The sequence below is a fragment of the Girardinichthys multiradiatus genome, chromosome 9 (genome assembly GCF_021462225.1).
Source record: "Girardinichthys multiradiatus isolate DD_20200921_A chromosome 9, DD_fGirMul_XY1, whole genome shotgun sequence".
Taxonomy (NCBI): Eukaryota; Metazoa; Chordata; class Actinopteri; order Cyprinodontiformes; family Goodeidae; genus Girardinichthys; species Girardinichthys multiradiatus.
The window spans coordinates 47,706,655-47,733,912 of record NC_061802.1 but is presented as its reverse complement, the minus strand read 5'-3'; the positions used below and the strand labels follow the sequence as shown (position 1 = coordinate 47,733,912).

Genomic DNA, 27,258 nt, shown 5'->3' with positions numbered 1-27,258 from the left:
GGACTGTCTGATGTTTAGAAGTTCCTCTCTGCTGAATGAGACCATTAAATATTGGCAGAAAACACCACAAAAACATGAATAAAACAAGAGAGCAAAGCTCCGAGGCTGCCATCAGCAGCACCATCTTGGTCAAAACGCCAACCACTGAAAGATTGGGGTTTCACCAAAATCTAAAATTGCATTTAAAGATGGAAACTGGGCATAACAATGGAGGTGATAACCATGATGGGTATTGAACACTTCACAGCAAAAAAATTTAAAAAATAAAAACCAAGCAGAAACATTTCTTGTGGTATTTACTTGTTTCTTAGTGTGTCACCTATTCTCTGTTGGGATACTGTCCCTTCTATTTGTCACAGAAATGTCTTTTTTTTTGTGGCATTTTTCATTCATCAATTTGTAAAATTCTGTGGAATAGCTCAGCTGCTGTCCCTGTACAGGACGGTGACATGGCTAAACATAGAAATTGCAAGACAATAGGAATTTCTATTAAGAGAGAAAAAAAAAAACTGTGAACTTAAAGTTGATGGCAGCGGTAACTGCAGATAATGTATATTTGGTGAGTAGTAGGATAAAGTAGTAGAATGAGGAAAAGTAGCCAGTATGTCCTCCAGCATCAAAATTCTATAGGAACCTAAAACTAGAGATTGCTCTGGATGACCTAAGCCACTCTAACCATAAGCTTTATAGCAGAGTTTTAAGAATTAACATTATCAACAAGACGATAAATTTGTAAGGAGATAGACAGGGGTGAAAGTGAGCCGGTACGGTACGGTACTGCGTACCACTAAAAGATTCTGCGCCAGTACGCAGTATCGGGAAGAACGGCTGTCTGCTATGAAGCCATCATCCAGAACCAGTTACGGCTGCAAAAATTCACGAGCACACAAAGAACATCAGATTCGCTACCAATAGGCAGTCTAAAACATAAATATAGCTTTTTCCCCCCTCATTCCAAATTGTTTCTGAACTGTTCTGCTATGCTGGAGCCTCAATGCTCTTTGCTTCTCTCCCCTCGGAGCTCGAGGCTTTTGTGAACGGCCAGCCTTTAAAACGAGCACCGCTATGTTTAATGTCTGTCTGCTCGCTGCTAAATACCCCAGTTAAAAGCAAAGGGAGAGTAACTAGTTGTGTTTCATGTTATTTTGCTGAATTACAGCAACACAGTACAACTCGAAAACACCGCTTATGACCAGAGAGTTCACATACGCTACACGAGAGCGCATGCGCACTTACCTCCGAAACAGAACGGTTACCAAGGAAATCGGGGTGTTCGATTTAATGGACTGGGATATTTTACACAGGTGGTGCACAGACATAAAAAAACCTCAGCTTGCATTAGGACAGGACAAACAATAAATCACTTAGTATCTGCAGACTTTTATATAAAATCGCGAAAACAACCGAACTGTCAATTTTTTTATTTAAATGAAATCAAAACTTGACCAAAAAGCAGAGAACAATAACTTATTTGTTCAAAAGAAAAGACGGAAACTGAAGATGAAAAGTTATGCATCAGAAAATGGTTTATTATTGTTTCATACATGGCAGTTCTTTAACAATTGAAATATATATTACATTGTCAAGTGATTCTAATTTCTGCCTTATACAGACAGCCTACAGTAAAGTAAAATATTGATACATTTTAATTAGTTTGAGTGGACTTTGCTGAGAGAAAGAGATCTCGAAGGGGCCACAGATGAGAGTAACAAATACAACACCAAATATTTTATATATATATATATATATATATATATATATATATATATATATATTTATATATATACACACACACACACACACACACACACACACACACACACACACACACACACACACACACACACAGGGGTTGGACAATGATACTGAAACACATGTCATTTTAGTGTGGGAGGATTCATGGCTAAATTGGACCAGCCTGGTAGCCAGTCTTCATTGATTGCACATTGCACCAGTAAGAGCAGAATGTGAAGGTTCAATTAGCAGGGTAAGAGCACAGTTTTGCTCAAAATATTGAAATGCACACAACATTATGGGTGACATACCAGAGTTCAAAATTCAGTTTTTATTTATATAGCGCCAATTCACAACACATGTTATCTCAAGGCACTTCACAACAGTCAGGTACATACATTCCAATTAATCCTAACCATTGAACAGTGCAGTCGGAGTTAGCTTTTTATTCAAATTGGATAAAAAGTTTTTCTATCTAAGGAAAACCCAGCAGATTGCATCCAGTCAGTGACTTGCAGCATTCCCTCCTCCCAGCTGAGCATGTAGAGACAGTGGACAGTCACTGGCGTTGACTTTGCAGCAATCCCTCATACTGAGCATGCATGTAGCGACAGCGGAGAGGAAAAACTCCCTTTTAACAGGAAGAAACCTCCAGCAGAACCAGGCTCAGTGTGAGCAGCCATCTGCCACGACCGACTGGGGGTTTGAGAGAACAGAGCAGAGACACAAAAAGAACACAGAAGCACTGAGCCAGGAGTACTTTCTATGGGAAGGAAAAGTAAATGTTGATTGATGTAGCTCATTTAGTTGTTCACCTAGAAAGAAAGAACAGATAAACTCTGAGCCAGTTTTCAAGGTTAGAGTCTGAAAGAGAGCACAAAGAGTTTGTTACAGTTAAGCTCAGTGAATTGCCATGTCTAGGAGAGAGAAAGGCTTAAACACTAAAAGACAGGGCTATGTGGATCATCGGTACAGGGTGAGCATTAAGTTGTTGCCAGCAGAAGCTCGGATGATTCCCCTCTCCAGAAAGGTGGACACAGAGCCAGGCCAGGTGTACCTTCTAGGAAGAGAATAGAGAGAACAAAGTTAAAAGCTGGAATAACAGCAAATAATGCAAAATTGGAGAGTAGTGTGAGAATGTAGCGAAGAGGGTGAAAGTAGTCGTTATGTCCTCCAGCAGCCTAAGCCTATAGCAGCATAACTACACAAATAGTTTCAGTTCAGATTATTTAGTTAAACTGTGCTTATTTACAACAATGTCGTCTCAAGGCACCCCACAAAGGGTCCCACTGATGGTCATTGTTATACTAAAAACCACAAGGATTGGGATACCTCTCTTTGTCAGACTGATTATAACCATTGGAAAAGAGAAGGGGTCATACAGGTAGCAGAAATGGAGGGTGTGTTTGCACCTCAACCATAACTGAGCCGGTTTAGGCTAAACCTGACTCCCCCTTACTCCAACCAACTAAGCCACTCAAACTATAAGCTTTATCAAAAAGGAAAGTTTTAAGCCTAGCCTTAAAAGTAGACAGGGTGTCTGCCTCACAGACTAAAACTGGGAGCTGGTTCCAGAGGAGAGGAGCCTGATAACTAAAGGATCTGCCTCCCATTCTACCTCTAGAGACTCTAGGAACCACCAGTAAACCTGCAGTCTGAGAACGAAGTGCTCTGTTAGGAATATATGGAACAATCAGATCTCTGATATATGATGGAGCTAGATCATTAAGGGCTTTATATGTGAGGAGGAGAATTTTAAAATCTATTCTAAATTTAACAGGGAGCCAATGAAGGGAAGCTAAAATAGGAGAAATATGATCTCTCTTTTTAATTTTCAAAAGAGGACAAATTGTTGGTGCACGTCTTGCTGGCGCATCTTTGACCAAGACAGCAAGTCTTTGTGATGTATCAAGAGCCACGGTATCCAGGGTAATGTCAGCATACCACCAAGAAGGACGAACCACATGCAACAGGATTAAATCTGGACGCAAGAGGTCAAAGGGATGTTCGGTGCTAACCGGGATTGTATCCAAAACACATAAAACCACGGCTGCCCAAATCATGGCAGAATTAAATGTGCACCTCAACTCTCCTGTTTCCACCAGAACTGTCCGTTGGGAGCTCCACAGGGTCAATATACGTGGCCGGGCTGCTGTAGCCAAACCTTTGGTCCCTCATGCCAATGCCAAACGTGGGTTTCAATGGTGCAAGGAGCGCAAATCTTGGGCTGTGGACAATGTGAAACATATATTGTTCTCTGATGAGTCCACCTTTACTGCTTTCCCCACATCCGAGAGAGTTACGGTGTGGAGAAGCCCCAAAGAAGCGAACCACCCAGACTGGTGCATGCCCAGTGAAGCATGGGGGTGGATCAGTGATGGTTTGAGCTGCCATTTCATGGCATTCCCTTGGCCCAATACTTGTGCTAGATGGGCGCGTCACTGCCAAGGACTACTGAATCATTCTTGAAGACCACGTGCATCCAATGATTCAAACATTTTATTCTGAAGGCGGTGCCGTGTATCAGGATGACAATGCACCAATACACACAGCAAGACTGGTGAAAGATTGGTTTGATAAACATGAAAATGAAGGTGAACATCTCCCATGGCCTGCACAGTCACCAGATCTAAATATTATTGAGCCACTTTGGGGTGTTTTGGAGGAGCGAGTCAGGAAACGATTTCCTCCATCAGTATCACGTAGTGACCTGGCCACTATCCTGCAAGAAGAATGGCTTAAAATCCCTCTGACCACTCTGCAGGACTTGTATATGTAATTCCCAAGACAGTGGTCAGAGGGATTTTAAGCCATTCTTCTTGCAGGACAGTGGCCAGGTCGCTACGTGATACTGGTGGAGGAAAACGTTTCCTGACTCGATCCTCCAAAACACCCCAAAGTGGCTCAATAATATTTAGATCTGGTGACTGTGCAGGCCATGGGAGATGTTCATCAAACCAATCTTTCACCAGTCTTGCTATGTGTATTGGTGCATTGTCAACCTGATACACGGCACCGCCTTCAGGATAAAATGTTTGAACCATTGGATGCACATGGTCCTCAAGAATGGTTCGGTAGTCCTTGGGAATGACGCGCCCATCTAGCTCAAGTATTGGGCCAAGGGAATGCCATGATATGGCAGCCCAAACCATCACTGATCCACCCCCATGCTTCACTCTGGGCATGCAATAGTCTGGGTGGTATGCTTCTTTGGGACTTCTCCATACCGTAACTCTCCCGGATGTGGGGAAAACAGTAAAGGTGGACTCATCAGAGAACAATACATGTTTCACATTGTCCACAGCCCAAGATCTGCGCTCCTTGCACCATTGAAACCAACGTTTGGCATTGGCATGAGTGACCAAAGGTTTGGCTATAGCAGCCCGGCCGTGTATATTGACCCTGTGGAGCTCCCGACGGACAGTTCTGGTGGAAACAGGAGAGTTGAGGTGCACATTTAATTCTGCCGTGATGTGGTCAGCCGTGGTTTTATGTTTTTTGGATACAATCCGGGTTAGCACCCGAACATCCCTTTCAGACAGCTTCCTCTTGCGTCCACAGTTAATCCTGTTGGATGCGGTTCGTCCTTCTTGGTGGTATGCTGACATTACCCTGGATACCGTGGCTCTTGATACATCACAAAGACTTGCTCTCTTGGTCACAGATGCGCCAGCAAGATGTGCACCAACAATTTGTCCTCTTTTGAACTCTGGTATGTCACCCATAATGTTGTGTGCATTTCAATATTTTGAGCAAAATTGTGCTCTTACCCTGCTAATTGAACCTTCACACTCTGCTCTTACTGGTGCAATGTGCAATCAATGAAGACTGGCTACCAGGCTGGTCCAATTTAGCCATGAAACCTCCCACACTAAAATGACAGGTGTTTCAGTTTCATTGTCCAACCCCTGTATATATATATATATATATGTATGTATACCCCCAGTGCCTCCCCAGCCCCCCCACTAGCTCCGCCCCAAAGCACCGGCAAGAATTTAAAACTACTTTCACCCTTGGAGATAGATATGAGGTTGCTTCCCTCTGCTGAGGAAATGATCAACTGAGGAAATGATCAACAAAATAGACGCTTTACGATTTGGGATAGCATTGCCTGAGAAAGACCTACTGTATTAAAATTTTCTTTCAGAGTTGTGGGGTCAGTTGGACTTAGCTCAGAGGTTCTTAAAATGGCAGAATCTACATCTTCTTCCAGATAATGCATAAAACGTGCAACCACAAAGCCCCCATCACAAATCACTGTCCATTAACATCATACAAATAATTTTGATAAATACATTTAACATGTAATATATTGAAAAATTTTAGAAGACGTTAGAATAAAATGTAATCTGGATTTAACAGAACAAACAAAGTCATCGACATTCAGACATCCATATCCACCACAGAAAAATAAATGTTAAAATCTTCACTCTTTACTAATAAATGTCATCTGACTTCTGTGTGTTTTTAAGGATATTTGTAAATTTACATTGTATGCACCTGTTTTACTAGCTAGTATGGTTCCTACTTGTTCTCCGCGTTTACTCTATTATCAAGTTTTTAGAAAAAAAAACTCCAAAACAAATTTTTATCCCAATAAACAAAGGAGCTTTATTATGGGGAAATAGCACATTATTTGTAGGATAAAGATTATGTCCTTAACTGTGTTACTGAGGGAAAAATAGAGCAAACCAACACTGTGAATTATATACTGTTTTTACTTTTCCATGACAGACATGCCAGCTAAAACGGTTACTGGAACTATAGCCATCCAGGTAGAGGATTTTAATGACAACTGCCCCATGCTGACCAGTGACTTCCAGTCTATGTGCACATCAAAGGACAGTGTCATTGTCAATGCTAAAGATGAAGATCAACATCCTAATGGAGCACCTTTTGAATTTACCATTGTCTCAGAGGACAGAAGGGGAAATTGGCAAGTGGAGCACTACAATGGTAAGGGAATTTATTAAAAGTTCTTCACCATGAAGAAAAGTTGTGTGATGCAACTATTGATGGAAATAACATTATGATGTGTTTTGAGATTTTCAAAAGTTTTTATTTTATTTTAAAAAATGTCAAATGAAAAAGTCACAACATGGGAAAACCTGACTTTTTTCAACTGTCAATAGTAGGATTAGGCTTTTGCAAAGAAAAACAAGCTTACAGTCTGCAGTGCTCACATGTTGCCATTGTGAAAAAAACAGAGACATAATCTCAGCTGTGTAAATGGTGATTTATTATGCATACGATAATTATTAAAAAGAATGGTGTGTATCTAGAGTCTGTCCACACAGTAAGTGTACAGCAGTGGTACTCAACCCTTTTACTGAGAGTCTTTTTTCTCTTTTAATCAGTCTGAAGAATCTTAAGGGCATCACAGCTAATTATATGTCTTTATTGCCACACTTCCTTTGAGAGGCAGGCTTTGTGTAAACTCAGTAAAACCAGACTTAATTAAGTTCCAAATTATGTTACAAAACAGTGCTAGAAGACTCACAAGTTTGACATGTTTTCATATTTTTTTTCTTCAGGTGATCTACAGTGTTTCATTTGAAGGCTGCATCAGCCTGTAGATTTCAGTGAGGCCGATGAATATGTTTTATTATGAAAACATTTGTCCAATATAGTTAATACAATGTTTTCCTATAGTGTATTTTAGTCCTCTATTAAAATATATAAGTGTATAATGATTAGTAACTCATTTAACTAAGCAGTTTTTACCAATGGGAGATGAACGTCTTTTCTATTAAGTTGTCAGTTATTATACATTTAAAATGCCCAGTTTTTCAGCATAATGACTTCTTTTCAACCAACAACAGGAATGTGCCAGTTACCAGTTGAATCTAATAAACTGATATGTATCTACACACATTTATTAATTAGAAATTATAACTAATAAACCAAATTAGAATAAAATCAAGATGAAAAACAAAGAACATATAAACTACTCCTACAAAGAATCAAAGGGTCTGATCATGAGAGAACATTCAGCAAAGCTGAAATGGATTTTAAAAAGCTGTTGTCTCAGTTGAGACAACCGGTTTGGTCTTTCAGGTTTCAGGTGTAGCAAGGACAGGAGTCCAACCTTTTTCTCTCTATTTTGAGGGAGTCTGGACCAACGTCCCTGGGGCTGGAGCAGGTGATCAGATCCCAGCAAGCACCTTGTGTTAGTTTATAACAGCTGACAAATTAAATATCACTTATCCAGTTTTGTTAGTAATGAATGCTGAAAATGGGACACAGAATCACACAGAATAATCTTGTCAAGAAGGCTGGTAGAAAAATAGCAGGGTTTTTGGAGTGCAGCAGGGAATGATGCCGATAGGCGGCAGCAGGTGATAAAAACTACATACAGCAAGATAATTTTCTCTGTCAGTCTGGCTCAGTCCATCAAGATGGCACATAGGCTCTTTTCTTCTTCATTGTTATTTTTCATCTGATGGATTGTTTAGGTGTCCACTTTTTAATGTCCTCCTCACTTCCTGGAATGTCCCACCAAATCAATAGTAGGTGATGTGTATTTCAGGAGACACATATGATGAATGTGGAGATATTCCCCCAGAAATCTCATAAAATTCTCCAAAACACTTAGGAATACATTACATGGTGTTATGACCTCGCTCAAAGCCCACAAAAAAAAGGGAGACACGTTCAACAAAACTATAGTTATAAATCAAAAGTTTCTAATATGAAGTCAGTTTAAACAGTGGCGGGTGTATGGTGTGCATGAGTAGAGAATAAATGTGAAAGTGTTGTCCACACAAAAACCTTGCTGCACAATGTTTTACGCACAACTTGGCATGTACAAAAATGAGCGTTGCATGAAAGTTTGCAGAAATCCATGCACACTTTCGATCAGCAATAATAAATCACCACTAAATACACTAAAATATGATATTCAGTTTTATTGAATTCATGGATCATCAAACCTGATGTTTTTTCATGAGTTTGACCTTTTTTGGTTTAAACCCTAGTGATGAAACTGAATCACATTTGGCCTCATACAATAACGTAACACGCCTCAAAAAATGATGGAAACAACTTCAGTCGGATATAAACTGTAAAACGTCCTCTGTTTCTGTCACCTGTAGATGTTAATGCTCATCGATCTGTCCGCTGAGGAGCAAAAAATGATCATAAAAGAATCATTTTCATTCTCACTGAAAAATAAAACGGTGTCGGATCAGCAGATTAATTCCTAACAAGTCAGGTTTGATGATTACTAAGGTGGACAAGTTGTAGACAAGCACACGTGTCCATAAATAGCTGTGAAAAGTTGCGCGTTATTGGCTCAGCTGGAGGACATCGCCAATGGAAGAAGGTGGAGTGAGCGTTTTTTTTTCCTGGCACTTGATGATGCATGGCTTATTAGCTGCTTCAGATTTCCCAGGGTAATTATTTGGAGTTTAGTGTGGAGCTGGCCTCAGTGCTTTAGATGGATACCTGGAGGAACCGTGCCAGTTCAAGTTCTCATGCTGCGAGCTTTTCAGACGGAGCTGACTGACAGGTCGGGTATTCAACAGTCTTCACTCAGATATATAAAGTTCTCCTAAACTGTGGTTCTTATTTGCGGCCAAAAGCCGATTTGTGACTGTAATCAGAGCTATGGACTGCCCTCATACTGCTATAAGGGCACCAACTGTGTGATTTATTTTTTTTGTTTCTGTGAATAGAAAGCAATTTTATTTAATATATGTGCAACCTATTTGTGATGCACAAATGCACTGGCATGAAGGCCTCCTCAACTCATGATTCCTTTATACTATAAAAATAATTATAATTAATCTAATAACAATATTTGGGAACAAACCTCAATTAGGCTCCATGTGTGATGGCTGGCTTCTTGGTAATTTGTTTATATTTTTATGTGGCGTCCTGTGGTGACAGTCTTCCTAATAGAAATATGGGAGGAATATTCAGGTCATTATTATAATCAGCATTGAGCTATGACTAAGCTTAGTGCAACAACTAGACAGCACCATTTGGATTTGATGCAGACCTTGTAGAACTAAACGGGTTTGAGCCGACAAACGCTTTATTTTCAGTCAGGTTTTAGTTGCTGATGTCATTAAAAAAGTTGTTGGTTTACTGTAATTTGCTACAAAAATCCCTCGTGGTGTTTTTCCACCAAAAAGAACCGTCACGGACTGTAGCAGCAACGTTGCCATGGTTATTTGGACACGTAGTGTGTTCTTTCGGGTTATTTGTACTACTTTGCATATGTGCAAAGTAGTACAAATTTGTACACATTAGTACAAATAGTTGTTTCTTACAACCGGGAGCAGCTGATTAATATCTCAAAAGCTCAAATAATACTTCAACTACAACCCCAAATCCCTGATGAGTTGAAAAGGAGACGCCGTGGATGCAGAGCAGGAGCTAAGAGAAGAGAGAGAAGGAGGAAGTTCAAACCATCTCTTCCGTCAATTATGATGGGCATTGTGAGATCGTTGGGAAACCAGTTGGATGAACTCCAAGCCCTACAAAGGACCCAGCCAGAGTACCGGGCATGCAATATTATGTGTTTTACTGAGACATGGCTGCAGGATCATATCCCCGACTCCAGCATCTCTCTGCTGGGCTTTTTAACCATATGAGCAGACAGAGATTTAAAGAGGAGCGGCAAATGTAAAGGAGGTGGACTGGCAGTACTTGTGAACAACAGATGGTGTAATCCAGGACATGTAACTGTGAAGTGTCATCTCTGCACTCCAGATATTGAACTGTTGGCAGTCATTTTTTGTCCATATTATTTACCCAGAGAGTTCACCAGTTTTATTTTGGCAACAGTTTACGTTCCACCTTCCGCTGTTGCCGACACTGCATGTGATGCCATGAGCTCCGTTGTTGCTAAGCTACAGACACAAAACCTCAATGCTTTTGTGGCAATTTCTGGTGATTTTAACCATGCTTCACTCTCTGCTACAACGTTTCAACAGTTTGTCAGCTGCTCTACCAGATAAAACAAAACATTGGAGTTGTTTTATGCAAATGTCAAGGACTCATACATCTCTACAGCAAGACCTCCTCTAGGCAAATCAGAACACAATCTTGTTTTTCTCTGCTCGAAATATAAGCCCCTTGTTCAGAGGCAACCTGTAATAAAGAGGACTGTGAGAAAATGGTCACAGGAAGCTGAAGAAGCTCTGCAAGGTTGCTTTGAGGCTACAGACTGGGACACACTGTGCTAGCCACATGGAGAGGACATCAATGCCATGACTGAGTGTGTAACCGACTATATAAACTTCTGTGGGGATAACATAATCCCCACCAGAACCCTGAGATGCTTCCCAAATAACAAACCTTGGATCACCAGTGACCTGAAGGACCTGCTTAACAAGAAAAAAAGAGCCTTCAGAGAGGGAGACAGAGAATTATTGAGGAGTTTACAGAAGCAACTTAAAGTCAAGATAAGAGACAGCAAGGAGGTGTACAAGAAGAAGCTGGAGAGAAAGCTCCAGGAAAACATTATCTGAGATGTGTGGACAGGGATGAAGAAGATCACGGGCTTCAGGCATAGGGATGATCGGACTGATGAAGGTCTGGACAGTGCCAATGAACTGAACACATTCTTCAATAGGTTCGGTTCAGAAACAAGCTTCGCATCCTCCTCTCCTGCTCACAGCCAAACAGACATTCCACCTTCCTTTGACCCACAGCTGTCCAGTAACACCTCACATTTTTTATCTTCCACCTCAGCCCTAGACCCTTCTGCTTCTACATGTTTGCCTTCAACCATATCAGAAGATGCTGATGCTTCCTTTGCTTCCCCCTTCCACCTGTGTGTCTCAAGAAGTCAAGTGAAGAGACAACTGGAAAGACTGAATCGAAATAAGACTGCAAGTCCAGATCATGTCAGCCCTAGAGTCCTGAAGGCCTGCGCAGAGCAGCTCTGTGGGATTCTGCAGCACCTCTTCAACCTTAGCCTGGCCCAGAAGAAGGTTCCAGTTGTTCTGGGGACTTCTCTGGAACCTCTGGAGATCATTGTGGAAAGACGGATTCTTCATAAAATGAAGAACATTATGGAGAACCATGAGCATCCTCTTCATGTGACTGTCCTACAACAACAGAGTGTCTTCAGTCAGAGGCTTCTTCAGATCTGCTGTAAGACGGAGCGCTACAGGAGATCCTTCCTGCCCACGGCCATCAGCATCTACAACGGCTCTTTGAGGAAACCCTCATAATGAGCTACAACAACATTTAATTTCCCTTTGGGATTAATAAAGTATTTTTGAATTGAATTGAATTATGGGCAGAGACCGAGCGATCCAAGCACCACATGCAGAATTCACAGTAAAGTGGGATGTATGAAAGCTAAGTGTGCGGTGACATGTCTGCACACAGTTTGTACATCTAAATTATTTTGTGCGCCACAAGTTTCAGAATCTCTCCCTACTGCAAACTTTTAGAATGAAAGCTGTGCAATCTTTAGTACATGAGGCCCCTGGTCCTTAGGTGTCCCACATCAGCAATCAATGTTACACATAGGAGGCAAATGCCCAACCCAACCACAAGGGTGCGTAACACACTGGAACATTATATTTGTAACCATATTAATATTCAAAATCAATATAATCCATAAAGATTGAATGGCCACATTAGATAATTATTTCACAGATTAGATTTCAAATACAATCATAAAGAGAAAAACATTGAGCCCATCTCTGGATAAAATACAAAGGCTCCAGCAACTCCTCCATTAATTTAAGATCTAAGCTGTGTGTGTATAACAGAAGCGAACAATTGACACTAGTCTAATGCTGTTTTACCTGATTTTAATTCCATTAACACATTCTTAATAGGAAGATGTATGTGTAAAAGCATATGATGCAAATAATGTAATTGTTATTAATACGTCCTTCAGCTGATCGTCTTAGTGTGATATTATTTTGAATATATGTAAAACTACCAGCGGCCTGCAGGGTCTTTCTGGTACCCCAGGTTGAGAATCACCAGTCTACAGGACAGCAATACTTCAGCTTCGGCATCCAGAAAAAAATAGTAAACATACACTCACCGGCCACTTTATTAGGTACACCTTGCTAGTACCGGGTTGGAGCCCTTTTGCCTTCAGAACTGCCTTAATCTTTTGTGGCATAGATTCAACAAGGTACTGGAAACATTCCTCAGAGTATTTGATTCATATTGACATGATAGCATCACACAGATGCAGCAGATTTGTCAGATGCACATCCATGATGCGAATCTCCCGTTCCACCACATCCCAAAGGTGCTCTATTGGATTGAGATCTGGTGACTGTGGAGGCCATTTGAGTCCAGTGACCTTATTGTCATATTCAAGAAACCAGCCTGAGATGATTTGAGCTTTATGACATGGCGCGTTATCCTGCTGGAAGTAACCCATCAGAAGATGGGTACACTGTGGTCATAAAGAGATGGACATGGTCAGCAACAATACTCAGGTAGGCTGTGGCTTTGACACAATGCTCAATTGGTACTAAGGGGCCCAAAGTGTGCCAAAAAAATATCTGCCACACCATTACACCACCAGCCAGAACCGTTGATACAAGGCAGGATGGATCCATGCTTTCATGTTGCTGACGCCAAATTCTGACCCTACCATCCGAATGTTGCAGCTCAAATCGAGACTCATCAGACCAGGCAACGTTTTTCAAATCTTCTATTGTCCAATTTTGGTGAGCCTGTGCGAATTGTAGCCTCGGTTTCCTGTGCTTAGCTGACAGGAGTGGCACCCGGTGAGGTCTTCTGCTGCTGTAGCCCATCTGCCTCAAGGTTTGACGTGTTGTACGTTCAGAGATGCTCTTCTGCATGCCTTGGTTGTAACGAGTGGTTATTTGAATTACTGTTGCCTTTCAATCAGCTCGAACCAGTCTGGCCATTCTCCTCTAACCTCTGGCATCAACAAGGCATTTGCGCCCACAGAACTGCCGCTCACTGGATATTTTCTCTTTTTCGGACCATTCTCTGTAAACCCTAGAAATGGTAATGCGTGAAAATCCCAGTAGATAAACAGTTTCTGAAATACTCAGACCCGCCCGTCTAGAACCAACAATCATGCCATGTTCAAAGTCACTTAAATCACCTTTCTTCCCCATTTTGATGCTCAGTTTGAACTGCAGCAGATCGTCTTGACCATGTCTACATGCCTAAATGCATTGAGTTGCATGTTATTGGCTGATTAGAAATTTGCGTTAACAAGCAGTTGGACAGGTGTACCTAATAAAGTGGCCGGTGAGTGTAAGTCGTGCTAAAATAATGTGGCCAGCTTGAGTTTGTCTGCCAGAAAAGTATATCTAACAAAGATATTTTTTATAGTTTCATCTCAGTGTGGAGCTGATTTGATCCTCATTAACTATATGTGCTTTGTAATCTATGTATATTTCTATTAGCCTTACATGCACCTCACTGAAAGTAAATTAGAATGTGAACATTTCAATAATGCATATCAAATGTCTTGTATCTGACAGAGACTGCAGCTATTGTGAGGGCGCAGGAGGAGATGTGGCCTGGTGTCTACAACCTGCTGTTTGTGGTGAAAGACCAACAGGGACTTGCCTGTCCAAAACCACAAAAAATGACAGTCCATGTCTGTGTCTGTGAGGATGGAGTTGTCTGTGCAAAACGAGGTTCCAGCAGTCAATTTGAGCGAAACACAGAGTTAGGAGCTGCAGCCATCGGACTTCTTTTTCTGGGACTTATGCTTTTAATACGTAAGTGTGACTCCGTTCTTATTACAATGAGGGATCATGCTAAACCGCGTTTAACAGCTCTAAGCTGCTAAATGAGAGATGGTGTCTTGGAAAAATGAAACTTTTTATAGAGGTTTCTGGTCCTATTGCTTTACATTGTTACAAGCTTTCTGCCTAGGTTGGACATGTGAGATATTCAGATTAAAAACAAAGGAAAGACGAGAGCAGGGTGGTGCCATGCTTCAGAGGAAATGCAAAAACTAGCACAAGGATACAGACATTATCACACTGCTTAGTTATAAATAGCACTGAGCTGAACAAGCTGAATCAAAGAATCCTAAATCCTTTTGTAGAGAGATTGAAATTTGTACGTCAGTTTTTTCTATAGGCCCTTTCTCAGATAAGTCACATAGTGCTTCACAAAGAGAAAACACTCGTACTCGTTGTCTTCCGATTTATCTGATCTTCATCCGAGCTGCTTCAGACTCGGCTGCGAACTGCCCCAGCGTATGCTGTAGGTCTTGGCTAGAGGGTGCCTGCAGGACCATGTCATCTGCAAAAAGAAGAGACGAAATCCACTGGTCCCCAAACCAGACCCCCTCCGGCCCTTGGCTGCGCCTAGAAATCCTGTCCATAAAAATTATGAACAGGACCAGTGACAAAGGGCAGCCCTGCCGGAGTCCAACATGCACCGGGAACAGGTTCGACTTAGTGCCGGCAATGCAGACCAAACTCCTGCTCCGCTTGTACAGAGACTGGATGGCCCCTAATAAAGGGCCCCCGATTCCATACTCCTGGAGCACCCCCCACAGGGCACCACGAGGGACACAGTCGAATGCCTTCTCCAGGTCCACAAAACACTTGTGGACCGGTTGGGCAAACTCCCATGAACCCTCGAGTACCCTGCAGAGGGTATAGAGCTGGTCCAGTGTTCCACGGTCGGGACGAAACCACACTGCTCCTCTTGAAGCCGAGGTTCAACTATCGGCTGGACTCTCCTCTCCAATACCCTGGTGTAGGCCTTACCAGGGAGGCTGAGGAGTGTGATCCCCCTGTAGTTGGAACACACCTTGCAGTCACCCTTCTTATGAAGGAGGACCACCACCCCAATCTGCCAGTCCAGAGACACTGTCTCCGACCGCCACACAATGTTGAAGAGGCATGTTAACCATGACAGCCCTATAACATCCAGAGATTTGAGGTACTCAGGGCGGATCTCATCCACCCCCAATGCCCTGGCACCGCGGAGCTTTTTAACCACCTCGGTGATTTTCAGCCTGGGTGATGAGTCTAACCCTGAGTCCCCAGCCTCTGTTTCCCCCAGGGAATGCGTGATGGCAGGATTGAGGAGAACCTCAAAGTACTTCTTTCACCGCCCGATAATGTCCCCAATTGAGGTCAGCAGCCTCCCACTCCCACTGTAAACAGTGTTTGCGAAACACTGCTTCCCCCTCCTGAGGGGCCGTGCGGTTTGCCAGAATCGCTTCGAGGCCAACCGGTAGTCCTTCTCCATGGCCTCACCGAACTCCTCTCAGGCCCAGGTTTTTGCCTCTGCCACAGCCCGGGCCGTGGCACACTTGGCTTCATGGTACCCGTCATCCACCTCAGGAGTCCCACAAGCCAACCACTGCCGATAGGACTCCTTCTTCAGCTTGACAGCATCCCTTACTGCCGGTGTCCACCACCAAGTTAGGGGATTGCCGCCATGACAGGCACCCCAGACCTTACGGCCGCAGCTACGGGCAGCAGCATTGATAATAGATGTAGAGAACATGGTCCACTCGGACTCTATGTCTCCAACATCCCCCATAATATGGTCAAAGCTCTCCTGGAGGTGGAAGTTGAATACATCCCTGGTCGAGGGCTCTGCCAGACGTTCCCAGCAGACTCTCACCTTGCACTTAGGCCTGCCAAGTCTGTCTGGTTTTCTCCTCTTACAGCGGATCCAACTCAGCACCAGGTGGTCATCAGTGGACAGCACAGCCCCTCTCTTCACCCAAGTGTTACAAACATGTGGCAGAAGGTCTGATGATACAACAACAAAGTCGATCATCGACCTCCTGCCTAGGGTGTCCTGGTGCCAAGTGCACTGATGGATACCCTTATGCTTGAACATGGTGTTCATTATGGACAATCCGTGACTAGCACATTGTTGGGATTATGATTATTGATTAATTAATATTCATCAAGAATTATAATTGAAAATCATAATTTGAGAAAATGTATTTCTTAACCAAAAATCCTCATCTATGAATCGAAACCAGAGATGTCCTCTGGTTTTGTAATTGTGGCTCAAAGCCCTTGATAATTACAATTATTAAATTCTCAATAATAGTTGATAACTATTATTAAATGTCACTGTTTGATCAACCGTTTCTGCCGAAACGTGGGGAACTTTCACCTTATTTTGACTGACAAATCACTCTTGCACAAAATAAACACAAACGCCTTCTCTTTATCTACGTGACATTTATTAACTCAACAGCCCTGATACAACTCGCTCTCCGATTCAATAATCTTCACCTAATCAAACATGCAAAGTTCTACACAAAAAGGGAATAAAATATCTAACTGAGCAAAGCAAACAAAACAACATTGGGTGTGTATGAGATCAAACCAGCAGTTATGGCAACAAGTGATAATATGGTGTTGAGCGGAGCTTCAGGAGCGATTTTACTTGATTTTGTCTCCTCTGAGCAGAGGGAGAGAGAGAAAGGGGTTGAAGAGTTTCCATGCGTCCGTGGATACTCAGCAAAGCGCTCTGTTCTGGTCCCTTTTGGCCTCGCTTGGCAGTGAACAATATGACAGACCGTCACTAGTCGACTGGAACAAAAAAAAAAACAAGGAGGAATAATTGCGTCTCCTTGAAACATCTGTGGTTTTTTGGTTATGTGTTAAACCCACGTCTTTGACCGTTAAAGTTGAAAACTTACAAGCCTTATTATTCCTGTAAGCTTAATTCCCTTAGTTTCTCGTTGGCCAACTGGGAGAATGAATGAAAGCCCACGTGTGAGTTTCTTCTCCAGAATGACACTCCAGTTGCGAGGTAACCGTGTCTCGGTTCCAAGCTGAAAAGCAATGGTGGGCGGTCTTAGAGTATGATATATAGTCCACTGTGACATCAGAGCTGCGACGCCTCCATCCTATCAGCCGCGGAGCCCGCTGGGATTTGTAGTAGCGGACTATCCTGGGATACAAAATGGCCGATGATGCTGGAAGGCATTCAGGTGTCCAGCAACTTACAAAATGGTCCAATATTAAGCCAGACATGGTCCAACAACAGAAGTCCAATAACGAAATACCACTCGGATTCAGATCGGGGAGGCCATTCCTCCCGATCACGCCTCTCCAGGTGTCACTGTCGTTTCCCTCGTGGGCGTTGAAGTCCCCCAGCGGAATAATGGAGTCCCCGGGAGGGACACTATCCAGCAACCCCGACAGGGACGCCAAGAAGGCCGGGTACTCCGCACTACCGCCAGGCCCGTAGGCCGAAACGACAGTCAGAGATCTATCCCCAACCAGAAGGCTCAGGGATGCAACCCTCTCATCCATGGTAAACCCCAACACGAGACGGCTGAGCTGGGGGGCAACAAGTAAACCCACCCCGGCCCGCCGCCTCTCATCATGGGCCACTCCAGAGTAGAAGAGAGTCCAGCCCCCTCGAGGAGATGGGTTCGGGAGCCCACGCTCTGCGTAGAGGTGAGCCTGACTATTTCTAGTCGATATCTCTCGACCTCCCGCACAAGCTCAGGCTCCTTCCCCCCAAGTGAGGTGGCATTCCACGTCCCTAGAGCCGGCCTAAGCATCCAGGAATCAGGCCACCGAGGTCTCCACCTTCGTCCGCCGTCCAATTCTCTTTGCACCAGTCCCTCACGGTTCCCCCCGCAGGTGGTGGGCCCACTGGGGGATGGCTTTGCATCTCTCCTTCGGGCTTGGCCCGGCCAGGTCCCGCCAGGAGCAACCCAGCCACTAGGCGCTCTCCGACGAGTCCCGACCCCAGGCTTGACTCCAGGGTGGGACCCCGGGTCTGCCGTACCGGGCGACGTCATGTGCCTTGTTTGTGTAGTCCTTATAGGGTGTCTTGAACTGCTCTTTGTCTGACCCGTCACCTAGAGCCTGCTTGCCATAGGAGACGCTACCAGGGGCATTTAAGCCCCAGACAACATAACCTCTAGGATCATTCGGGCACTCAAACCCCTCCATCACGTTAAAGTGGGGGTTCAAAGAGGGGTGACTGCCTTGAACAAAACATAAATATTAAAACAGACAAAAACAAATGAAATTATTACAGAAAATAAAAAAACATGGACTTAAAAAGATCTTAAGGACAAATATGTTTGGTATCTCAGCTGGTTTTGAAATGAGTCCAGATTCTGAGGACAGCATAGAAGCAAAGGTAGCTTGTTTCACAATAAGGATCTCCTGTAGCGGTCTGTCTTTCAGCAGATCTGAAAATGACTCCAACTGAAGACACTCTGTTGTTGTACAACCGTCTCATGAAGAGGATGCTCAGGGTTCTCCATTATGTTCTGCATTTTATGAAACATCCTTCTTTGCACAAAGATCTCCAGAGGTTCCAGAAGAGTCCCCAGAACAGAGCCAGCCTTCTTTATTAGCTTGTTGAGCTTTTTTAAGTCCCTGGTTCTGATGCTGCTACCCCAGCAGATGATGGCAGAAGAGATCACACTCTCCACAACAGACTTATAGGAGATATGGAGCATCTTAAAGCAAACACAGAAGAACCTAAGCTTCTTCAAGAAGTCGGCTCTGTTCCTTCTTGTAGATGGCTTCAGAGTTGCATCATCACTCCAGTCTGTTGTCCAGATGAACACCGAGGTATTTATACTCCTCCACCATCTCCATTTCTTGTCCCATTATGGAAATAGGTGTTGACCTGTTTCTCTTGAGATCTACAGTCATCTCAGTTGTTTAGTTTTTTTTCCACATCATGGCTACCAGTCTGTAGCCTCAAAGAAACCTTGCAGGGCTTCTTCAGCCTCCTGTGACCATCTTCTCACAGTTCGTTTTACTACAGGTTGCCTCTGAACAAGGGGCTTATATTTCAAGCAGGGAAAAACAAGATTGTGATCTGATTTGCCTAGAGGAGGTCTTGCTTTAGAGATGTATGAGTCCTTGACATTTGCATAAAACAAAACCAACATTTTGTTTTCTCTGGTAGAGCAGCTGAAAAACTGTTGAAATTGTGGAAGTGTAGCAGAGAGTGAGGCGTGGTTAAAATTACCAGATATTGCCATAAATGCATTGGGGTGTCATAGACACAGCTAAGCTGGTGATGTCACATGCAGTGTCAACAACAGCAGATGGAGGAATGTGTACATTTGCCAAAATAGCACCGGTTAACTCTCTTGGTAAATTGTATGGATTAAAATTTATTGCTAACAGTTTAACATCCTAGCATAGCATGTCCTGGATTACACCATCTGTTGTTTACTGCTAATCCACCACCTTTGCTTTTGACGCTTCTCTTTAATTTCTATCTGCTTGTACTGTCAGAATGCTGGGCAGAAAGATGCTGGACATGGAGATATGATCCTATTTGTATGTATATATAAACTGTTGGTTTGCTCTTAGTTGAATAACAGCTTTTTTCTTACAGTCATTCCGCTTTTGTTGTTCGTTTGCAAATGTGGAGGAGCTGCAAAATATACCGACCTCTTTACTGAAATGCCTTTTCCCACAAAGACACATCTCATTAATTACCACACTGAGGGCCTTGGAGACAATGTGGTGAGACAAACATGTTTAGAAACATGTTACTTTTGTGAGCAACAGTCTTGTACCTAGTATATTTTATTTGTTTTCAAAAATATTTATTGGAAAGTTGTTTATTGAGTTTCTGAGTTGATTTAACAAATGTATATATAAACATTCTGCTCTAACAATTGTATCTTTGACCTTTTATAGGAGGTTCCTTTGTTGAATATGCCACTACCGGGGGTTACTGGCATAGCTCAAAGTCCTGTAGAAATGATATATGGGGGGGGATTGGAAGTGCAGCAATCTGTTGATTCCATGAATGCGGGCATGTTACAAGGTTTTTCTTCAAGTGGCCACAAAGAAGGAATGTGGGGGATGAACCAGTGGGTGAGCAGTGCCTTCAACTCAGAATCTGAAGGCAGAGAGTCAAGAGGAGAAGGAGGATTTCTTAGTGGCATGGCCTTGCCAGAAAACTTCCTGAATAAATACTACAACATGGTGAGAACCCAGTTTTCCATGTAATTTTAAATAATTTGCATGTGTGACTGACTGACAGTAGGACAATTGTGGATAAGGGCAAATCGTTTCGCAGTCTTTCCTGCTCATGGACTCACTTGTGATATTCTCATGCCTTTGTTTTAACATGCACTGTGGAAATTGTTTCTGCACATGAACTTCAGTTCTTTTATTAGTTGGTCAAAGAGTTTAGTTTAGGATGTTTGTGGAAAAAATGTGCATCACAGGCCTTGCTGTCGAGTGGATTCTGAAGCCATGAATGGCCTTAAAAAAAACACTGGTTATAAAAATCTAAACCAGTTTGAGATTAGTGACTTGCTACTGAATAACATGTCATGTAAAGTTTAATAATGTAATGTACACATTAGTCAAATCAACATAAACATTAGCAGGTAATTTTAATTACGATGAATTTGTTCTGCTAGTCAGAACTTGGATCTGGGAATGATATCACATTCCACTTAACAGTTTCAGTGTTAGGTCAGAGATCAGTAGGCTCTGCTGATCAGGGGACCTTCTAGACAAGCTCTTAGCAATGTTTTTTTTGCCATTTTATCCAAACAGTATAGGATCATACTTATTAAGTGAGGTGGGATGAGTTCATGTAACTTTAGAAGTGCAAATAAGCAGTTTGATCACAATGAAGTCATGCAACATTTTATGCACATAACATAACACATAACATATTGAAAATAAAACGTGTTGGCCGGGATCCTCAAACCTTTCAAGGCAGAATTGCAGGAGTTTCACCTTATTTTTTTAATGGAACAGAATTCATCAGAAGACTGCTCATTCTTTTAATTCTGGTAAAATCTGTGTTGTGATATTGACATAATGTTTTTTTTTTAACCCTATTGCCTATCTACCCATCTTTCATTATAGTTCCATCCCCACAGCATATCTTCTCCTCCGCCAACAAACCTCAACTCTCCCAGTATTACAACCCCAATTCCATTGAAGTTGGGACATTGTGTAAAACCTAAATAAAAACAGAATATAATGATGTGCAAACTCTGTTTTCAATGGGAGATAGGTCTGGACTGCAGGCAGGTCAGACTAGAACCTATGTTCTCTTTTACTACGAAGCCACGCTGTTGTAACACGTGCAGAATGTGGTATTGTCTTGCTGGAATAACCAGGGATGTCCCTGAGAAAGAAGTTGCTTGGATGGCAGCAGATGTTGCTCCAAAACCTGTATGCACCTTTCAGCTTAATGGTGCCTTCACAGATGTGCAGGTTAGCCATGCCACGGGCACTAACACACCCCCATACCATCACAGATGCTGGCTTTTGAACTTTGTCCTGATGGCAATCGAAATAGTCATTTTCCTCTTTGGCCCAGAGGACACAATGTTCATTATTTCCAAAAACAGTTTGAAATGTGGACCACAGCACAATTTTCCACTTTGCATCAGTCCCTCTCAGATGGTCTCGGGCCCACATAAGCTGGTTGTGTTTCTGGGTGTTGTTGATAAATGGCTTGCACTTTACATGGTCGAGTTTTAGCTTGCACTTTTAGATGTAGCGACAAACTTTGTTAACCGAAAATGGTTTCTGAAGTGTTCCTGAGCCCGTGTGGTAATATCTGTTACAGAATGATGTTGTTTTTTAATGCAGTGACTCCTAAGGGATATTCTCTGAATCATTTAATGATATTATGGACTGTAGATGATAAAATCCCTAAATTAATATCTGTGAAATGATCTTAAACTGTTTACAGTAATTGTTCACAAACTGGTTAAAATTGTCCTATGCTTGCATGTGAATGACTGAGCCTCTCAGGGATGTTCCTTTTATACCCAATTTTTATACCCAATCATGACACTTACCTGTGTTAGGTTAAGCAGTAGATGAGCAGGTCTATCTCTCTTCTGTTTATCAACAAATCTAGATGAAGGTTTCATAATTTAGGGAAATGTTTTCATTTGTGGATTTAAAAGTTTAATTTTGTTTTCCATTTTTATATGACTGTTAATGTGAAAACTGATTAACTCTTATTTTACCAACAGGTGACCAGTGGAAATGATGACAAACTTGGGTTAAAAGATGGCCTGTTGGTGTATGACTATGAAGGCCAGGGCTCCTCCGCTGGTTCTGTTGGCTGCTGTAGCACTTTGGAATCAGACACTGACCTGCATTTCCTTGATGATCTTGGAATAAGGTTTAAAACACTTGCTGAGATATGTGAAGGCAAAACAATCCAAACTGAGATTACACAGGTGGACACTCCTCGACCTAATGCTCCTGTAAACAAGATTCAAATGTCAGAGCCAAATTTGGTGACACGCCAAGAGATGTCTTATTCATCTAAAATACAACCGGCTAACTCCAGAACCGAGCAGACTTTAGTCAATGAAACAACTGAGCATTCTAAAATAAGGGATAACAAGGCCGCAGTAAGGAAAGGGATGACCACAGTGCAAACAGAGATGGCACATCAGAACCAGATGTTAGTTTTAAACCAAGAGCAGCCTGTCTACTTCACCACGACACCTGTGCTGCAGCCCATGCACTATGTTGTTCAGCAGCCCCTTCAGAATGCCATGATGGTAGCTGAGGCACCTATCCCCAATCTTCAGCCCATGGTAGTGTTTAATGGCACTGACATTGGGTCCTCACAGGTTATTGTTCAAGGGCAGACAATGATGCCCAATGCACAACTCCAGAGCCTTGGGACTGTGCTGGTGGACAGCAGGGAGATCCAAGGAACTAGTGGAAACTTGGTCTCTGGGTCCCAAAATATGATGTTTCTTAAAGGCAAGGTCCCAGCAGGATCACTGAAAGTATTAAGTGGGAACCAGGCTACCCTCATTCAGGGTGGTACTGTACTAAATGAGCAGTCAGGGTCTCAGACAATCATGAATATTGGGGAATCAAACACCAGAGGGCATCAGCTTCTGGAAGGAAGAGGTGTCTTCCAAAACACTGAAGAGTCTGGGATTCAAATAGTTCATGACATCAGTGGTGGTGCATATAGTGGCTCTCAGGGTAGCACCTCTTTCAACATACTTAGCAAAGTCCCCACCATTCAAAACATTCTGCAGAAGTAATAAGAAATTAACTTAAATATTCTGCCTGTAAAGTGGTCAACATACACCGCTAATGTGGTCTACGCTGATGGGAGCTTATTGTTGTCAAAAGTTGAAATGTAATAAAAAAAAAATAGAAGGTTAGAAGGTTCTACCATGGCCCCGGGGTTCTCCTGACCTAAAGAAGATATATAAACAACAACCCATAAAGAAATGGCTTTTCTCACCAGTGTCAACAAAGTTAAAAATCAGCAGTCTATAAAATGTCCAAACCTGATGTCATATGCAACAAATGCTGATGTTCAAACTTTTACTTCATGCAATTTTCTTTTTGCATTTTCAGCTTTTGAAATGTAAAAGCAAAACCACAATCTTACCTAAACTCTTGAAATAGTGTGTGAAATTTAAATTTAGGTCAAAATGGAACGTCATGCACAAATTCAATTCAGTTTTCAGTTAAATTGATTCATACAGATTTCAAGTCATGTACATACATTGCAATTAATCCTAACTATCCAACAGTGGAGTCAGATTCAGTTTATTATTCAGATTGGTTAAAAAGTTTTTCTATCTAGGGAAAACCAGCAGATGGTATTAAGTCAGTGACTTGCAGCATTCACTCCTCTTGGATGAGCATGTAGAGACAGTGGACAGCCACTGGCGTTGACTTTGCAGCAATCCCTCATACTGAGCATGCATGTAGTGACAGTGGAAAGAAAAACTCCCTTTTAACAGGAAGAAACCTCCTGCAGAACCAGAACCAGGCTCAGTGTGAGCGGCCATCTGCCACGACCGACTGGGGGTTTGAGAGAACAGAGCAGAGACCCAAAAAGAACACAGAAGCACTGATCCAGGAGTACTTGCAATGGGAAGGAAAACTAAAATGTTAATGGATTTAGCTCCAGAGTATGAGTATGAAAGAGAGCACATATAGTTAGTCACATTAAAAGCTCAGTCAGTAGCTATGTCTAGGAGAAAAATAGGGTTAAACACTGGAAGACAGGGCCAAGTGTATCATTGGTAGAAGGTGAGCATTAAGTTGTTGCCAGCAGATGCTTGGACAATACCCCCCTCCAGGAAGGTGTCACAGGTAGACACAGAGTCAGGCCAGGTGTAGCTTCTAGGAAGAGAAAAGAGAGAGAACATAAAGTTGAAAGCTGGAATAACAGCAGATAATGCCAAAGTGGAGAGTAGTATGAGAATGTAGCAGAGAGAGTGAAAGTGGTCATTATGTCCTCCTGCAGCCTGTCAATCAATGTACCACAGTAAGTCAGCAAAGGGAGCTGTCCAAATTTAACTCCAAATCAAATATAAAGCTTTGTCTTATAAATCTTTTTACATAGCTAATGGTAACGGTAGTGGAATTTCACTTTTGTATGCTGCTGAAAATAATGGCAACTGTAAAGACAAAAAGCTGATCCCACCTGGTTAATCCTAATAAATACACCACATTATATTCATTCAATTAAAGCTATTGCATTTGTACTTTTTGCGTTAGCTTAATACTATCTGAGGTACTTTTTCTGTGTACAAATATCCATGCTGTCATTCATTAGCTCAAGACTGGGCCTTGGCATAGACATACACACACATGCACACACTCACACTCAGACAGGGTATCATATGGGACAAAAGTATTTTGTTTAATACTGTTTTTTTTTTATTATGCACACTGAATTTTTTTTGGGCTACAGAAATTTATTTTATGTTCATTAGCCATAAGACTGTACTATTGGGTGTAAAAATTCCAATATTATTAAACAATCTAAATGCTGGAAATGGTGGTGTTCCTTTTTAAAATAATGGTCAAGATGTTTTCATAAATGATGAGACTTAAAATAAAGAAATGTATGTCTGTCATGTCTGTAAAGCCTTGTTGCAGCTAAAGTACAAGTTTGATAATAAAGGAGATTTTACTTTTCTGTTCAGTTTAGTTCTTCCTCAACTACAATACACTGTGATTTTCCTGGGATTAACGTATAAGTAGCAGGTGTCCACACCATTTAATGTCTAAATGTGGAAAAACTGGACTCCTACCTTTGTGCTGGAGAAAAGCTTGTGAACACTCTTTAATATTTGCATACTTGCTTCTTGGTCAACATAGACAGTTGCTTGACAGCACATATAGGAAGCGGGCTTTATTTACAAGTCGCCCTTGAACATGTTAGCCTCTTCACAACAATAACGTGCTACATAGTCCTACAGTTAGAATCAGAATTAGCTTTATTGCCAAGTTTGTACAAGGAATTTGACACCGGTATACTTTGCTCTCAATAATAAAGAATATATTTTGAAATATACATATATACACAATTGACTTTACAATAAAATATAGTGTGAGATCAGTCCAGGTATGCATGGTCTTCTAGAACTCTGTCCAGTGTTAATGAGAGAAACAGCCTGGGGAAAGAAACTGTTTCTGTGGCGGCAGGTTTAGCAGACAGCGCTCTACAGCGTCGACCTGAAGGTTAAAGCCTAAACAGTTTGTGTGCAGGGTTTGTGGGGTCTGTAGAGATTTTAGCAGCACTTTTACTGACCCTAGACCTCTATAAGTCCTGGATAGAGGGAAGGTCAGCCCTGATGATTCTCTCTGCAGACCTCATTGTTAGTTGCAATCTGGACCTGTCCTGTTTTGTGGATGAGCCAAACCACACTGAGATGGACGAAGACAGGACCGACTGAATCACGGCAGTGTAGAAGATGACCAGCAGCTCCTGTGGAAGTTTGTGCTTCTTGAGTTGCCTCAGGAAGTACAGTCTCTGCTGGGACTTCTTCTGAACATTGTCTATGTTTGAGGACCAACTCAGGTTTCGAGAAATGGTTGTTGCTGGGAAACGGAAGTGGTCCACAGCAGAAACAGTGTCGTTGAGGATAGTGAGGGTGCATTTGGGGGTGGTGTTCTCCAGAAGTCCACCATCATCTCCACAGCCTTGAGTGGGTTAAGTTCCAGGTGGTTCTGACCACATCACTGTACCAGTCAATCCACCTCCTGTCTGTAGGCAGACGTATCACTGTCCTGCATCAGACCAATAACAGTGTCATCTGCAGACTTCAGGAGTTTAACAGATGGGTCTGCTGAGGTGTAGTCATTTGTGTAGAGAGAGAAGAGGAGTGGGGAGAGAACACACCCCTGGGGGGCGCTGGTGCTGATGGCTCTGGTGCGGGTGAAGATGCTCCCCAGCCTCACCGGCAGCTACCTTTTCTACTGGAAGCTGGTGATCCACTGACAGGTGGAGGCCGGGACTTGAATGAGCTTCTGGTGGAGGATGTGTGGGTTGATAGTGTTGAAGGCCGAATTAAAGTCCACAAACAGGATCCTGGCTTAGATCCCTGGGTTTTCGAGCTGTTGCAGGATTAGGTGTAGTCCCAGTTTGACTGCATAATCTGCCGAGTTGTTTGCCCGGTAGGCAATCTGTAGGGGGTCCAGCAGGGGTCCTGTGATGTCCTTCAGGTGCTTCAACTGTTGTAAAATGGGAGTTTTACTCTCTTTCCGCCCTGTGCACCACCGGGTCCATTTCTCTCCAGTTCCGAGACCCAACCAGTAAAACCAGCAAAGTATTTACCTTGTGAAATAATGAGAAATTTAT

General features: G+C 42.5%; 1 protein-coding gene across 1 annotated transcript in view; it reads left to right on the top strand.

The window, feature by feature from the left end:
* The window catches only part of LOC124873285 (desmoglein-2-like), a 41,358-nt gene extending 16,965 nt beyond the window's left edge, over positions 1-24,393 (top strand). The window contains exons 10-14 of the mRNA XM_047373811.1: positions 6,469-6,690; positions 14,187-14,429; positions 20,026-20,156; positions 20,334-20,624; positions 22,652-24,393. Coding sequence (XP_047229767.1) covers positions 6,469-6,690; positions 14,187-14,429; positions 20,026-20,156; positions 20,334-20,624; positions 22,652-23,692 — 1,928 coding nt within the window. The 3' untranslated portion in view covers positions 23,693-24,393. The remainder of the gene's footprint in view (positions 1-6,468; positions 6,691-14,186; positions 14,430-20,025; positions 20,157-20,333; positions 20,625-22,651) is intronic.
* The last annotated feature ends 2,865 nt before the right edge of the window (positions 24,394-27,258 follow it).